The sequence below is a fragment of the Mycteria americana genome, chromosome 2 (assembly GCF_035582795.1).
Source record: "Mycteria americana isolate JAX WOST 10 ecotype Jacksonville Zoo and Gardens chromosome 2, USCA_MyAme_1.0, whole genome shotgun sequence".
Taxonomy (NCBI): Eukaryota; Metazoa; Chordata; class Aves; order Ciconiiformes; family Ciconiidae; genus Mycteria; species Mycteria americana.
Genome location: NC_134366.1, coordinates 93137108 through 93154284, shown reverse-complemented (window position 1 = coordinate 93154284; position 17177 = coordinate 93137108). Strand labels below are relative to the sequence as shown.

Here is a 17177-nt window from a genome sequence, read left to right as displayed (position 1 = left end):
TAATGGTTTCTGCAACAAATTTTGGCAAGCCATTAGCTATGTTTATGGTATTAAGTACTGTAAAATATTTATTTTTATATATATAAACTATAATATAAAATATAGAAAAATAAATGTGTATATATACACGCACACTGAGTACCTGTAGGGCTGTTGCACAAACAGTTCTTACTTGTAATGTTGCCTGGAAATGTCAAGTAAATAGTAGCTGTTAAAATAAACAAAACTTTTGGAAACCTGTAGTTAGAGCATTCACTCAGTGGATAGATGTCTTGTTGACTGAGCAGCAGTGTTCTTGAACTGTGCTGGGTCTCTGTTAGCTGGCATTGCTTGTTTTGTAATAGCTGCCTACAAAAGCACTGTAACTGATCTGTGTTTCCCCTTTCTACTAACTGCCATGCACGATCGTTTTTAAAATTTCTGAAAAACATTGTGGTCTGTTTCAGGTCAAGTCGGATGGAAACAAGTCTGTCATTTTTAACTGAAACATATTGTCTGTTCTCCCCTTGCAAAAAGGTGCAACTTGATTAAGTTATAACTTACAGAAATACTCTAGGCTGTGCTGTTTCAGAAATTTTGTGGTATTGATTCCAACAATTATTTTTTTAAATGTAAATATGCCTTAGCCAATACATTATTGAAGTGATAGAATAGATTGGTTTCGCCAGTCTTTGCAGAGCCAGATGGCTTTGCTGCATAGCAAAATGGATTTATGTGGTGGTAGCTTTTCTCCCCCCACCCACCCCCACCCCCACCCCCACCCCACCCCCCCAAGAAAAGAGATGTAAAGCATGTAAAGATGGAGAGCCCAAAACTTGAATGGTAGCTGAAACATTTTACAGTTTTAGAAGTTCTGCTTATTTTTGCAAATGGTATTGAAGCTGCTCATCTTCTGTGCCTCCTGGACGATATTTAGTTACACACACTTTTCTGTGGAGTTGTCATGCAAAATTTAAGTGTGATGATGTAGTGTTTTTCTGTGATGGTGGTATTGGTAGTGTAAATAAAAATAGTGTAATGATTATAATAGGAGGAATCACCTGGCTTTCTCTTTAAAAAGGAAAAGGGAATTTAACCTGAGGGAATGAATTAAGTGAGCCTTTTGAAATAATAGAACATAACATGCCCTTTTGGTTACATAAGCTACATTTTATCTTGATACTGTTCAAATGCTCAAAGGATATGAGGAAATTTGAGTATCAGCTCAGGCACTGTTATGTTAATATCTATGGGATGTTGAATGGGCAGGGAACTGCATTGCCCTAAATTCCACTACAACGTGTCAGCATATTCCATTCTCTAACTTCTGTCCATTAGTTAATGCTTGTTTGTATTCAAAAGTTTTGTCTGTAGGATACTTTTAACTGTGTGAACACAGAATAGGGTAATTCATTGAATACGTGAAATGAAACAATGTAAATCCTCTTATCAGCCGTAGTACAGAGCGGGTCTTTGGTGCAGTGGAGCAAAGATTGACATGGGGGGGTGGGGTGATCCTTTTGTGTTGTCCTGCTTTCCACCATCTTCATGACTTGGCAGCTGTGTTGTTCTCGGCATTGATGTAGCACTGCATCTGATAGCTGTGTCTGTGCTTATCAGAAAAAATGTTGCCCTTAATGTAACTTTTAAAGATTTCTTATTAAACAGATGATCTTGCTTAAATTAGAGGTGGTTAACTGAAAGCTTGGGCTGCTCCTTGAAGAACAGTTTATGATAAATACAAAGTATGCTCTCATGTCATTGGCAGAGTAAGTTCAAAAATATTTTATATGCCAAAAATGATTCTTCGCTTGTTAGAAGTAGTATTTGGTTGTCTATCGTATTAGTGTAGAAGCACATGATAGAGAGTACTCGTGTCTGTTCGTCTTTTGCAGGAGCTGCTCACGTGCTGTGAAGAAGGTAAAGGTGAGATTAAGGATGGCCTGGAGGTGATGCTTAGTGTGCCAAAGCGAGCCAATGATGCCATGCACCTCAGCATGCTGGAAGGTAGGATTCAAACTGGCTTTCCAGTTCAGTCATATGCTGTAGATTAACTTCGTTTCCTAACTTTTTATATTACTATATGTTGAGAAGATCTGAAGAATGTGAACATTTTCTTATCTCTGGGTTTGTATTTTATATGCCTTTTATTTGGAGGTATATAAAATGCAAACTTATTTAGGAAAACAAATTATGACAGACAACTGGTACAGTTTTGTTAATTTTTTAAAATATTCTTTCATCCTGATCTATAGTTCTGCTGCTGCAGATTTGAAAAAGATGTAGGCTAACAACGTTTTCCACTACTCACCTAAAATGAAACAGGTGAATGGTCAGATACAATAGCTTCAGCTACATTTTCCAACCAGTATCCTTGGCTTCTTTATATGAGGAGCATAAGAGTATTAGAGGTGATTTTGCTGATTTATGTATCAAATAATTGCCTCCAAGAAGTTTGTCGTTTTCACATCCATTTGCTGCCTGTTCCATAACAGACTTCTGATTGAAGTGAAATGTCTATTCTGGCAGTAAAATGTCAGCATAAGCCAATTTAGCCTGAGCCTTAGCCAGAATATCATAATCATGTTCATGGCAGGCAGTGGAGGTTGGATGTAATTGCTTCTATATGCTTAGAACTACTTTCTGCCAAAATCTGTTTTGTAATTGGCACGTTACCATGTATGATGGTGCCATCATACATTTACTAATAAAGGTGTTTTTCTTTGGCATTGAAATTTTTTGAGATAAAAGCAGAGCCGCCTTACCTTGTAGCTGCTGAATAAAGACTTATAGGTGCTTTTAGTCAATATTCCTTTCCCTTCTCTCTGCCTTCTAGTAGTAAAATGGAGCTTGTCATGGAATTTCCAGTATCATGCAAGTTACTATTAAACTCATCTTCGTTTGACATGTGATCCTCAATCACTTGAATGCTCAAAATCACCTTTCTTCCCTGATTTTGAACAATAGCAATGTCGGTCAGCTTGCAGGATCAGTTCCAAATGCCTTGTTCAGGAGATGGTGTTAGAATAAATGCTGACCAGCATTGGTAATAATCTTTTAACACTGGGAATGCGACTCTGGAGAATATCCTAATCTTTTACATAAGTTGGTTTTATATCAAATCATGCGTGTATCGTTGAGTCATTCCATGTTAGACAAATATACTGAGTGAGCACATTTCCTTTTTATGTCTCCGGAGGATTTTGAATGAACATCCTGATGCAACTTGCCTCTGATGCTCTCCATACTGTTGCCCTGTTTAGAACAGTGAGAACTGTTGTTTTCTTGAGAAGGAGGGTGCTGTCTGTTCAGAGAATACTGGCAAGCAGTTTGTATTTAAAATGCAGTTTAATACCACTCAGAAGAGTATGGTACACTAATTTCTGTTGTCCTGCAACTCTGAAGCTGTGTATTAAACTGGGAGAACACTGTACCACTACAATGGAAGTAAAATTGTTGATAATCTTCATCTTTACATTATGTCTCAAGATAAGTAATCCAGCTGCTATTTCTTTGTTGTGGATCAATGCTGGAGTGACTCAATGGCAGGCTGATCACACGGCAACAGCTCCAAGCTGCTGTCTTTTTTCATCTCCTAATGGAACATGTTTGCATGCTCATTGCATACATGGTAGGGAAGGTGTACCACCAGAAAAGGTGGCATTTTGGAGCTTGCCTATGTCAGAACAACCTGATGTGCTCTCTGTGTCCTTGCAAGTTGCCCACTTTCTACAGTGGAGAAAAGCTTATAAGAGAAATCATTTTCATCATGGAAGAGGTTACCAGAAGCTGACATAGGGAGATCTGTCATTTGTTGGTGAAATACTGCCAGAACAGTTGATAAACTTAACAGTTGGATCTCTAAATTTAGACATAAACTTGAGCTACAGTTACATTTAGAATATTGCAATATTGAAATCAAGTCTTGTTTTTAGTATTGCTTCCTTGGAATCCCATCTTTTGCAATCTGTATTTGGAAAAAAATCAGATAGATTGCTTAATAAACAGAAGCTGTGCTTTTAAATTTCCTCATATTATCAACTTTTCATGGTGAACCTTTCCTCTCCCTGGGTTTTTAGGCTTTGATGAAAATATAGAATCTCAGGGAGAGCTCATCCTTCAAGAATCCTTCCAAGTGTGGGACCCCAAAACTCTAATTCGAAAGGGAAGAGAGAGGCACCTTTTCCTTTTTGAGATGTCCTTGGTTTTCAGTAAAGAAGTAAAGGACTCCAGTGGAAGGAGCAAGTACATTTACAAGAGTAAACTGTTTGTAAGTATGGGAGAACAAGTGATCATATTTAGAAAACTGTCTAGATTAGACTGTGGCTAAGCTCAGATGATTTAAATGTGCCTAAAGAACTTGAACAACTATTATAGTGCCTAGAAAGAACAGCCTTTGAATGTGTATACTGAATCTTATAATCTGTCATGCTTTTGAGGAGAAAAAGTAGGCGGAAAGCAACTACTGAAGGCTATGTGTCAGGCTTGGTGTGTCAGGACAAAGGAAAATCAAGATTGGGCTGGACTGATTTTGTGTTAATTGTGCTTGTGATTGCTGGTTCTTTAAGGCTCATTTGTATAAAGTAGAAGGATGGAAGGAGTTGACAAGCTGCCTTCATCTTGCTTGTTTACTATTGCTGTTGTAGTAATGTCCATGTTAAGGATTCATTTTGGTGGATATTCTACACATACTAATCTGGAAAGGCAAGAACTCCTTGTTATGGAAAAGTTCATTTGAGAATGTCTACTGAGACTAGTAGTCTTATAACATTTTGTAAATAAAATGATAGTGCTTATGGTCTACTGAAAGGATGTAAAGGTGGAAATGTTTTTCTCCCCATTTAAAAAAAAAATCCACTCTTGCATTCCTCATCTGTAGCATGTATGCTTTACAAAATGTGACCCTGGAATTCGTATCCTTCCCTTCCTGTCTCATTGGATGACTTGGGTGAGAGCAGTATTCACACACTGTAAATTTAGGTAGCCAAGTGAGAAGACAGTCTCCCATGGCTTGCTCTGCATCTGTTGGAGGCAAGATTAGCTTTTCTGCTAGACGGTTTAGAACAAGTACTTGAAATTACTTCTCAGAATCATGCTCTAAAAGATGACATTCTTCTATTGATCCTGTTGGGATATATGACTAAGCCTAGATGGTATAAATACTGAGTCTTTTCTCCCTGCTTCAGCTCCTTTTCCTTTGCTCTTTCCCCCTTCCCACCTCTGTGTCCAAACTGGTAAAGCAGGTTGGATCAAAAAAACCCCTTTTTTCCCTATCTTTGCATATTCTGTCACTTCATTTCCAACACTTGCTCTCCTTCCTGATACAAGGTAGCTAGCAGGTAACAGAGCTGCAGCTGTTTTGTTGATCACACCTTTCTTTGGTGCTCTCAAGAACTTGAAATACAAAAAACTTCTGGTGTACTGGAGGGTAACATCAGCTGCCAAGGCATTACATGGGAGGAGAGACAGAGCTGAAAAATGGGTCCCGTAAGCTTGTCTTGTCAGTTCCTCTGGCAAGAATTTACTAATAGCCTTGGGTCCTAGAGAAGTGGCTGGAAATCTTGAAGACTCTCATTGTGCCTCATTTTTAAAATACAAGCATATCTTTTTGTCTTCATATTCTATTGGCAAAATATCCTGTAGTGCAGCTTACTATTATTGCAATTCTTACAGTTCAATCTTTAGAAAAGGCATTCATACAGATGTTTAAAGTATGTTGATTTGAGCTAAAGATCTTTTTTGCACATAGTCCTGTCTCCTGCCTCTGGAAGGTGGTGGTAGAGAAGTGAGGTCCTTCTCTTTACTTTGTGCGTGATGACCATCATGAGTATCCAGCACAGGATACTCAATGGTATGACTTGTATTAGTGGAAGAATGTGTTAATGAACTCCTTTGGCAAGAGATAAAATGTCCAAAAGCAAATGCCTAAGGAGGCTTATGGGAACAAGGCAAGCAGGTGTTACTTTGCCAGAATACTCTCCCAGTCACCAGTAACTGGAAGTTGAGGGGCTTCCTCACCTGAATGTGGTTTCTATGCATTCAATAACCTGCAACAGCTTTCTCTTCCATGAGCTTATCCTTGGACTTAATGCAGACTTTTAGCATTTACAGTGTCCTTTGGCAAAGAGTTGTATTGCTCAACTACATATTGGGCCCAGGCCAACCTCTGTGTGTTGGGTTTTGAACCTGACTCCCTCGCCTACCAGTATTGAAAGGGACAGTGAACAACGTATGTTGGCTTTACTACTCCTTGCTGTACAGACCTCTACTGTATTGTCCCTCAGTTGTGCCTTGTAAAATTAATAATATTCACAAGGGTACGAAGACTTCTAAATTTACTAGGCTTTAAAAAATAAACAATGTTAAAAACTGTACTATCTTGCCCATTCAGACTTTATATTGGGCAGTGCAGTAGGGTATGTTTTCTTTGACTTATGTAATGTAAAGTTGGATTAAGTATTTTACAAGCTTTTTAACACACATAGGAGTTGTTGGTGAGTCAAGTTTAAAACCCATCGCAGACTTTTAAGTATTTCAATGAAGAAGAGTTCATTGTTGTCTCAAGAAGAGACAACAAAGCTGAAAGGGTGGATGTGTTGGGTTGGGTTTTGTTGTGGGGGGGGGGGGGGGGGGGCGGGGCAAAAACAAAAGAATCCACCACCAAACAACAAAACGCGATGGCATTTGGCATCCAAGCGAGACAAGAAAAAAATTACCTTTACTCAGGTACTGTGTATCCAACATCTCTTATAATGAGCTGTGTATATGCTAGGGATGATGCGTATGAGGGGAAAAATACAGCTTCTAATAGTGTAAGAATGCTTAACAGCTGTCTTTTGGAGTGAGGGTTCTTGTAGTTTGAGCTGTATTTCTTAGTTTGTAATTTTTTTTGGAGCAGAGCCTATGAATTGTTTAATTGGAAGCCAATTCACATGATTGAGATGTTGTTCCAGTGGAAAGTGAAAACATTTTGGATGATTATTAGCTATTAAGGTCTGACATTAGAACATTCCGAAAGACTGATTGTTAATGTAGTTGTCCCACAAAAATTCTCCAGGGAAACTGCATTTCTGAATTATTTCATCTGTTTCACAGGGAAGGAAACACACTCGGAAAGGCTCTTCTGGCAGAAGAGAGATCAGAGTTTTAGAAGATATCAAGAGAATTCTTAAGCATATCTTATCTGAAAGAAAACATAAAAATCAATAAGTAATGGCTGTTCCCTGATGGAAATCAATGAGGAGAGAAGCCAACACTTATTTTTTACCAAGCACCTTTTTTTAGAGTTATAAGGCTTTTATTGTCAAGTCAAAAATGTAAAATAAGCAATTTGGTGTTTCAGATTATAAATGCTATTGTTTATTGTTACTTTACAGGAAAAAGTGTTTAGCTTGCAATTCTTCCTTTTTTGAAGAAACCCCACCACTGCCACCAGAATAAAGGATTCTCTCTAGCATATGAGTTAGACTTAAGCTTCTAAAAATCTCTGTAAATAGCAGAGCTCAATTATTTAGAATATCAGCATACCTTTGTGGCTTCTGAAAAAAATTGCCATGTCGTCCTAACAAATTTTTCTTGATTCCAGACTTCTGAACTGGGTGTCACAGAACATGTAGAAGGAGATCCCTGCAAGTTTGCTCTATGGGTTGGAAGAACACCAACTTCAGACAACAAAATTGTTCTCAAGGTAATTTTAGCAGATGTGCTTGTACAGTCTGGTCAACTAAGTCTTGTAGTTGTTGTTCATACTTGTTGGGAAGGCAACAAGTGATGACTTTTCCTGCTCTGAGAGGGACAGCTGCTGACAGATAATTTTCCTTTGTGTGTAAAGGACGTGATGTATATCTAACTCACATGGCTTGACAGCAGAGGGGAATCTGTGTGGTCTACTGAAGGATTAAACAAACCTGCTTTCACAAATGGGAGTAGGAAGAGGTTTGATACCATGGATTTCTATAGCTTGAAGACTTCAGCCACTAGCTGACAGAGCAACTGATAAGCCACAGACAAATCATGGTATAGAATCATAGAATAGTTTGGGCTGGAAGGGACCTTTAAAGGTCATCTAGTCCAAATACCAATGTTCAAGGTGTTATTACTGGAATTCTTTAAGTCAATCCACCATGTCTCGCATGAGATACATACAGGGCTTTAGCCTTCAAGTTATGAAAGAGGAATCTGAATCTAAAATAAAATGTTTTTTAAATGAACAATATTAATAACGTTGAGAAGTGTAAAGTAGTGTTGGCGATTCAAAATGAAGACAACTAGCTTAAATTTCCTTTTCTCCGTTCAAGTTTTCAAAAATGATTCACAAAGTCCTTCTTTATGCCTTCCTCTTTGTGTTTATTAGCTGACTGTACTCATGGATCTTCTCAGCTATAATAGTCCATTGTGGGGGTTTTGTTTCTTTTGCATATCAAAGGCATCCAGTATAGAGAATAAACAGGACTGGATCAAACACATCCGGGAAGTGATACAAGAAAGGACCATTCATCTGAAAGGAGCATTGAAAGAACCAATCCACATCCCCAAAACGGCACCAACAACAAAACAGAAAGGAAGAAGGTAAGTAGTAGTTAAAATAATCAGATTATTTTAAGTATTCTAAGTACACAACAGCACTCTTTCTTCTGTAGTGTTGAATTTCTAATGACTTTCGGTGAATCGGACAAAACCAGGAGTCATTGTGGCCAGCTTTATCTTATAATTAATTTCCACTTTCCTACAATGCTGAATTTGTTGAGATTTCTGCTCTGAACAGTCCCTGACTTTTGTACATTCAGCCATTACGGGATAGCTGTACATTTTTAGATTTTTACAATTCTGCATGTGTTATTCAGGTCCTTGGTTTCCTTTCATGGAGCTTACAATGTGTGACTCAGTAGTTAGTCTGCTTGCTAGCTTTGGCTAAGTGGCTATGCCAGTTTCTTGCCATAGTTCTGGCTGGTTGGTTGTTGCCTTAGTTCTACATGATGTAGACCTTGAGCAAACAAATCTGTTCTCATAAAGTGTAGAAGAAAGTATTAAGTGCTGAATATTTGATTTTTGCATCAGTTAGTTTGTCTGGCTGGTGTCTGTTGACAGACCACACTGTCTAGGTGCCCCTTCTTTAGACTTGCAAGTAGGGAACTAATATGTTACAGAAGAAGTGCTAATACTGTAATAAAAACTGAATTATTTGCAGAGACGGCGAGGACCTGGACAGTCAGGGAGATGGTAGCAGCCAACCTGATACTATTTCAATTGCCTCACGAACCTCACAGAACACGCTAGACAGTGATAAGGTAAGTTTCCCAGGTCTTGCTCTGTTCTGAGAGCAAATTATTCATCCCTTAGCGTGAGTTAGCACCCAAGATTAGTTCTTAGTACCTTCAGAGAGGAGGCATGGAAATATTTAATCTCTTAAAAATAGCTGTATGCAATAGAGAAAATATCTTGATACCATGGGGGAGCAGGGGTGATTGTTTAAATCTAATAGGTCATGAAGGAATTATGTTCCAAACTGAAACCATTTTGGTCCCCCCTCTTCTGCAGTTTGTTCAAAGCTTTGACTGAGCTTAAAAACAAAGTTTTATTTTCCATATAATTTGATACTCATGCACAGAATTTTTCTTCATGTCGGTCTCAGCCTTTCTGAAAGCATACCATCTGCTTTTCGTATTAGCTTGAGGTTGGTGGTTGCCACGCAGTTACTTTTGTGAAGGAAAAACACTATCCAGTGTTCATGGGTTAGAGAGTAAGAGTGTTCACTTTCTGCATGAGAGCTAATGTAAATCACCATATTAAAGAGGAGTAACGCACAACACTATGATATGATACTAGTGCTAGTGTTTCCTTTCCTCTATCTCTGCCTATAGATTCTGGCTGGGTTATCCTATAAGGATAACACAGCCAGAGTTTCTCATGGGTAGAAGAAAGATAGGCATCAAAAGAGTAAAAATTCTTACATGAAACATGTCTGTTACTTTGGAATTGAAAGAAGATTTCTGGCAAATGAGAAGTGTTAGGACCTTGGAGGGAGGTAGAGATGGATAATAGAAGTTTGTCAAAAAGAAGAATGAGTTAAACATAGAAGCTGCATAGCACATTACTTGAAATCGTGGTTAGGGATTTCTGGCCTGTTACCTCATTGGGTAAAATTGTTCTGATGAGCCACTCAAACTACACAGGTAAGTAATCAGTATATTACAACAGCTAAGTGAATAGGTTCTCAGAGTAATATTTTGACCATTCCCATCGTCATCTAAAAGAGAGTTAGTTTTCTGTATTTTTGCATGTCACTTAAACTCTATGGTTTTAATTTTTCCATGTAAAGAAGAGGAATAAAGAAGAAGGGAAGTATAAGGTGCTTAGGGTTGCTCTTGTATTTGTCAAAAATAGCCTATGTTTTGACCTTGTGCATTTGTGCTGAAGGTGGTCTGTAGTTTTGGTGGTGGTTTCTTCTAAGGATATCTGTAGGAAAAATGGTTGGTTAGAGAAAAGAAGTCTTTCCATGACTCTTGTTTTGCTATTTTATTCTTTGCATTCTTACTTCACTATTTAGTGATTTACAAAAACTGTGTTGTGTATACTAGCAAACAGTTTAGTTCATTTTTTATGTGTTCCTAAGAGTTTGGTAATCTATCACACTCAAAAGCAAGACATGCTCTCTCTGATTTCCCTGATTGTTGGCTGAGATATCAAGCTGCGTGCACTTAGCCTGGCTGGATTGTGCTTAAATTCAAACGGAGGTGATGCAGTCCATCCCTGCCATGCACAACCATTGCCCTTCTTCAGTTGTTTGTGATGTACAGTTTATTGGGGAATAGCATGGATTGTCTCCCGTTGCCCCTCCTGTTATATTTCATTCATCATGTGAGAATGGCTAAGAAAGTTGGCCAGGTGAAATGCCCTCAGGATTGTCTTCCAATCTGACATGGGGAGGAGTCTTGCCAACAACTTCTTAAACAGAAGTTCTAAGTTAAAAGGAGGAGGAATGGAGAACGCTTTTAAATATTTTCCTGACAAATTAAGTTTTAAAGTCAGTTAGTGAGCGTAGTGGTGTTTTTAAGGTTTTGAGTCCTTACGTTAGCATGTAAAATTTTTGTTAGACTTTTCTTTGACAAGAAAAACAAACTGAAAACTGGGAGACTCACTGGAAGTTACTTGTGCTATGTATTGTATGACCAAGGAAGAAATTTACTTTGTGCACTCTTTAAAAGTGTGTGAATTAGCAGAATAGCTTTTAAAAATGTTTGTATTATATGTTTTGATTTGTTAAATACATTAAGAAGAGAAAATTTTTAATCTGTTTAAAAATACAAAATAAAAATTATTAAGGAACAGTAACAGGCAGAAGGCCAGTGAAATCTGTAGGGTATCTTAATACTCTTGCTGAATCTGAAGTAATCTCTCACTTTGTATGTTGAAAATTCATCAGCTGAAGGTTTAAAATTGACTCTGTTTTCTCAGCCTAGAAGCTTGAAGTATGTATGAACGTCTTAGAGATGGAGTGAAACAGTTTTAGGGATTTTAGGTGCTGTTGATGTGGTTAGCCAGATGGAGCAGTGGAACTCCTCGGTCGAATTTGAAGAATGTCCCAAACTGAACTGGGATTCCAAATTGAGAAACATTAAACATATCACGTAATTTAAAATAGTGTTAATTAAGTGGTAAAAATGTTTAGCATTGTATCACTTATTATGCTGTTGCTGAACATTTTTCTGTTCATGCATATCCGCTACTGTGATTAAGAAAAGACAACAAATAGCAAACATGTCATACTAATCAACAGCCAAGTAAAACCATTCTTTTATTTTCTCCAATTATATGTTCAGACGGTTGATTCATTTAAAATAAAATTTTTGGTTAGAAGTGCTAAGATACAGGGAGAATATCAAGAATGAAATCCTTTATCTACAACTCAATACTCTTTCTGACCTCCTCAGAGATATACTTTGAAAGAGCTAAAAATCCTTAGCATTGGTAGTAGGTGGTTGAGTATTGTCTAGATGAGCTTCTTTCCTTGCATCCTGTTTTCTGACATAATTAGAAATGCCTTAACAACAGAGAACAACTTCGTGATTAGCTTTTTTCTTCTCCACCCTGGCTTTTTGGGCTAGAAATGTAACTTTTGACTGTTGGCTCCACTGTTGCATGTTGCTTTTCAGTAATGACTGGTATGATGTAATAGACTGTATGTTTATAAAGCTGACATCCTTCCCAGCTTCATGTCATCTGAAAACTATATTGGAAAGCAGAATTAGAATTCAGAATTGTCTTGGCAAATGGGAGAAATTAATTGGCAAAATACCATGCAATTGAGTAGGAACACATTTGAGCTAATGTGAATAGGTGGAAATAGTTAACTACTAATGAAAACAGTGAGAGTATTGAACAGTTCTTGAGAAGATGATCTAGAAGCTATAGAGGCTCACAAGCTTTTTATTATTTTAACAACATGATGCAATTATGAAGGGGAGGGGGAGCAGCCCTATATTGGCTTGTAGAAATAGGATGCTGAGCTGCAGGACACACAGTCCTCTATTCTTTACTCAGCACTCATAAGGCCTCTATTAGATACCACATCCAGTTTTGAGTACAGAATTTTAGCAAATTAGTGGGCCATTGGAAGAGTTCCAGGGGAAAGAAGAAAAAAAAAAGACTGATTAGATGTCTACCAAACATAATTTCCAAGGCAAGATAGAGTTGGGACTAATTAGTCTAAAGAAAAGAGGCAGGAGGAAGAGCGTCAGGTCTTCAAGTGTGTAAAAAAGCTACTACACAGAGTTACAGACCAGTCTTTTACCCATATTATCAGTGGATGGGATGAGATCAAAGGACTTACCTTTAATAAAAGATTGCAATATTTTTTTTTTTTTTTATGGGTATGAAAACGTGAAGACCTAGAGCAGAGTAGTTGTGAAGGCTGGGGAATCTCCCTAACTGGAGATCTTTGAGAACAGTTTGGATAAATGTTAATCATGATTCACATAGATGTAGTTGATCATGCTCTAGAGGGAAAGAAGTGGACTAGGTAACTTAAGATCCCTTTCCAGCCTATTTTCAATATCATGGGGTGTATCTTCATATTGCAAGACATGCTAAATGCATCCATAGCACTGACCCATCCTGAAGTACTGAAAGCTATAATGGAGTGCAGAGTGAAATACAACATTTTTTGAGAGGAGGACTTCTACTCCATCAAAGCATCTCAGTTTTCTGAATGAGTGCTCTTATTGTACCCTTCTCAGTAAATATTTTGCCTTTCACCTTTCGCAGCATTCCTTCTATCCACCTTCTGTAGCTGTGTAGCCAGCATTTTAGGTGGTTAACGAATAAAAGAGATGACACTTGGCCCATTTGTTCCACCTATCAACAGTTCCTAGCCTCAGAGCTTGATCTGATTTTTAATGTTGTCTTTTGAACTTGATCCAGGGCATAGGAAATGAAATGGGGAGGCTGAAGGAAACAATGTAAGTCAGATAGGTCTTTTCATGCTTGTATTAAGTGAGCTGGCAGAAACGTGAACTAATCCAAACTACTATTTTGGTAGCTGAGATGATGAGAGGCTTTTAGAAGAAGGGCTGTCATAGGATGTTATCCTAAGTAGTAGGAATCATGCTAGCTGCTCTGGGTGGTCAGCGGAGGAATATTTTATTTTTAACAAATTGCCTTTTGTGCCCAGCTGGTAACACTTTGTACTGCTGTCTATGTGAAGTTGTATTTCATTCTCATGCTTCTTTAAGCTTGTGTGTAGTACTTTGGAAAACAGAAAAAGGACTGAAGCAGCAGGAGACAACCAAGTATTTAGTTCTGCCAGCTGAGACCACAGAAGAGAAAAGGCTCCCACCAGTAGAAAAAATGCTAGTAAAAAACTAGACGTGGCTCTGAGTATACACCTCTTTTCAAACTCAGAAACCAAGTCTGGGCAGCTACCTGGTCAAAGCAAAATACCCTTTATTTGAGACAGAACTTTTATGTGTCTCCCATTTCTTTCCTCCCACACTGCACTTGTTTCCATTTTAAAAGGGGATTAAAGATTTTCATGCTTGAAATAATTGAGAAATCTTTCCTGCTCTCTTTCCTTTCCTTTCTCCTCAATGTAAAATTACCATGAGACAGTAAATTTAATTTGCAGTCCTAAGAGGAGGTTTTATGGCCTGATGTAAAAGGCCATTGTATGTGGCAAAACTCTTGTCAGTGGTGATCTTCCCAGGTACTGGTGGTAGATGAACTCTTGGTGTGGTGTCTCTGACTTCAGCAAACCTACGCTAAGAGTGTATTCAGCCAGTGAGTGTGTTACCGTTTGTTGGTTTTTTTTTCCTCTCTACAAGTGACAATGATTAAAAGGCCCCAGAGAGATGAACATAGATGGTTAACATTAATTTCAGCAACAGCAAGACAGTATGTCCCATGATAAGCTGTTTAATTAAACCTTGTGCCTTTTTTAATCTGCGGTTCTATTTCTGTCTGGCTTTTGTTTCTCATCTCGTCTCTGTCTCTCCAGTTTCCATGTTTCAGACATAGCCTCATTTATTTTTATCATGCATGATTAATTCAGTTTACATAAAGGGTTTCTTGAGAAGGATGGATAAAGTATATAAAGCCCTTGTTCAGCCTAAATTTGGATTTAGATGGCTTGTAACTCTTTTCTCTTCAGTGCAAGTCAGTCTCCCGGTTCTGCTGTGCCTCTTGCTCTTCCCTCCAGCTAGCCTAGAGAGCTTTGCCAAAGCTGTCCAACAACAGCTGTTGAGCAATGCGCTTAATCACAGACACTCCTTGCTGTCCAACTGCATTTAATCAGTGCCAAAGATGAAACTGCTTTCAGAAAGTGTGTTATGGAGAGAAAATGAGCAATTAAACAAAGAGGAAAGCAACATTTCCTAACCATAACTGTTGTGGGGAGAAAGAAGGGATGTTATCCCAAAGGAGGGGAAAATTGGTAAATGCCTTTTTTTTTTTTGGTCAGTTTTCCGTGATGACGTAGATGTGTGCTGGGTAGAGAACATCATTGTTTTCGATGTGTTAGGCAGCAGTGGAGAAGTCCTGCACTAAGTTGCATCTAACAGCATTAGTGCATGTTTGAGGATGGTGTAGAACTAACAATGGTGTGCGGGAAGTATCTTACACACTGTACTGGAGTGTGATTGAATATTGAATTTCAGTGGAATACTGATCAGCTGGGATATCTGATTCCCACACAGTCTGAAAGAGTGGGATTTTTTTTTGTACTTTAATAGGTTCTGACATAGCCACTGACAGCCTTTGCTTTTTCCTTTAGCTTAATCCTGTATAAAATACTTGGTGAACATAAAATCTGAGACTTTTTTTTTTTAATTAGGGGAAGGAGAAGAAATAACATGTATATTAAATCAAAAAACATGTGGCTGTTGCACCAGTCACAAAGTATATTTTAATCTCTATTTGTAGGAAGTGAAGGGTCAGGAAAGCAAGCAGAGCACCAAAGCTATGCTCCTGTAGGTATTTAGGAGAAAATACAAAGACTAGATGCAGTTTCTGGAAAGCGCCGACTTGTTACTGTCTTAGTGCTTGCACTGATTAGGGATGGATATGGCCTCTCCTGAGAAAAATTTGGTCTGCATTGGACACCTTGTGAAGTCATACTTCATCAGCTTCTTTGTTAGTCCCCATCAGGCATACAGATGGTTTCAATTGTTTCTGAGTTTGTCTGAAGAAGGCTGTAACATAAATCAATACCAGAAAACAGGGGAAAGCTCTTTACTTTATTCCCTTTGGCATAGTTTTGCGTGGACTGAAAACTAATATAATATGGAGAAAGAGTGTAAGGGAACAGGAAACTTTTTAATGAGGGAGGAGGTAGCATGTTTTGAAGATGTACCCACCCCCCACCAATCATTTGGGTATTGGGGCTGTCTGGAGGGATGTAGTAGAAGCAATGTGATGAATTTTTAGCCTGGATCTAAATGGGTGCAACCTGATTTATCTTCCTGAAACACTAGATGCATGAGCTTTTCTGCCCTTCTTGGCCCCTGCATCCCCCCAAGAAAACTTTTTTCTTTGTGTGCACACAGAAGCAAGGGTAGATGGTGAGATTAGCAGGCAGAGACCATGGGAAAGCTCTGGAGTTACTGCAGACCATCTGCTAGGAGTTAGGTCCCGTAGTTTGTTGCAGGCTTGAGGAAGAAAAGGTTGGAAATAGTCTTTGAGTCTTACTGGGGTTTTGCTGGTTTTGTCATTTGCTCAAATTCTTGCTTGATAACAAACAGTTTTATCCTAGGAAAGTTTCTATCTGGTGCTTCAGTTCCAGGCTTGTAATGAAAACTAATAAATAAGTAACAATGCAGTCTCTTATCTCCTTTTCCTAAAGCTCATGGGATGTAGCTGGCAGCTATAGAAGAGCCTAAATGTAATAGTCAAAAATAACGTGGCAGGAACTATGCAGTACGTTGGTGTAGCACATGCTTCTGTATTTGCTGCAGTTGGAACTCTCACAGGGTATTTGTCCTCCTTTGCCAGTGTAGAGCATTACAGGATTACCTCGCTGAGTTGAAGGAGTTTAGTGGCTTGGTCCAAAATTACTGAATTCACAGAAGTTGCCTGCCAGCTGAGATCTGATATGAATGTTGCACTGAACCAGCCTGAGCTATAGAAATATTCACACATGAAAAGCTGAAGTAGCCTGGAACGCCATTGCCGTATGGAAGGAGAAGGAATTCCCAGGATGTTTGCTTAAGTTGGATGGGTACTCTGGCGCTGAGCAATCTTGGGAACTTTGCAAAGTTCTGATAATAATTTTCATTTCACATCAAAGCAGATGAAACAATCAAAGAGAGGAAACTTAAGCTTAGGCAAAGTAATTCTAATGAAGTGTTTCAAAGAGGGGGAGGAAAACCCTGAGCTTGCATGCTTTTAATTCAAGTTTATATGTTTTTATTTGGGGAATCAGCAAAAATGTGAAAGTTGTAAGTCCGTGTGGATTTTGTATCAAATAGTTAAGTATTTGGGAAACTTATGTGAAGAACTTTATGCTGATTTTTATAATTATGTATGGTATATCCTGGATGATTTCGTGACCTGCGTATGTAGAGAGTAAACTGTGAGTGGGGTGGGAATAAGGCACTAAGCTCATGCGAAAAAGTTTTTCTTTTTGCCTTTTTTTCTTTTTGCCCTCTTTCTGCCTTGAATTTGCAAGATAACAAAGCTCATGAGTGACTGTATTTAGTAATAGCTGG

General features: G+C 38.3%; 1 protein-coding gene across 7 annotated transcripts in view; it reads left to right on the top strand.

Moving 5' to 3' along the window:
• Positions 1–17177, top strand: part of TRIO (trio Rho guanine nucleotide exchange factor) — a 259780-nt gene that overhangs the window by 170926 nt on the left and 71677 nt on the right. For all 7 annotated transcript variants that reach the window (XM_075494017.1, XM_075494016.1, XM_075494018.1 and 4 more), the window contains 5 exons: positions 1875–1986; positions 4059–4249; positions 7565–7666; positions 8405–8547; positions 9167–9266. In XM_075494017.1, the coding sequence (XP_075350132.1) occupies positions 1875–1986; positions 4059–4249; positions 7565–7666; positions 8405–8547; positions 9167–9266 (648 nt within the window). The remainder of the gene's footprint in view (positions 1–1874; positions 1987–4058; positions 4250–7564; positions 7667–8404; positions 8548–9166; positions 9267–17177) is intronic.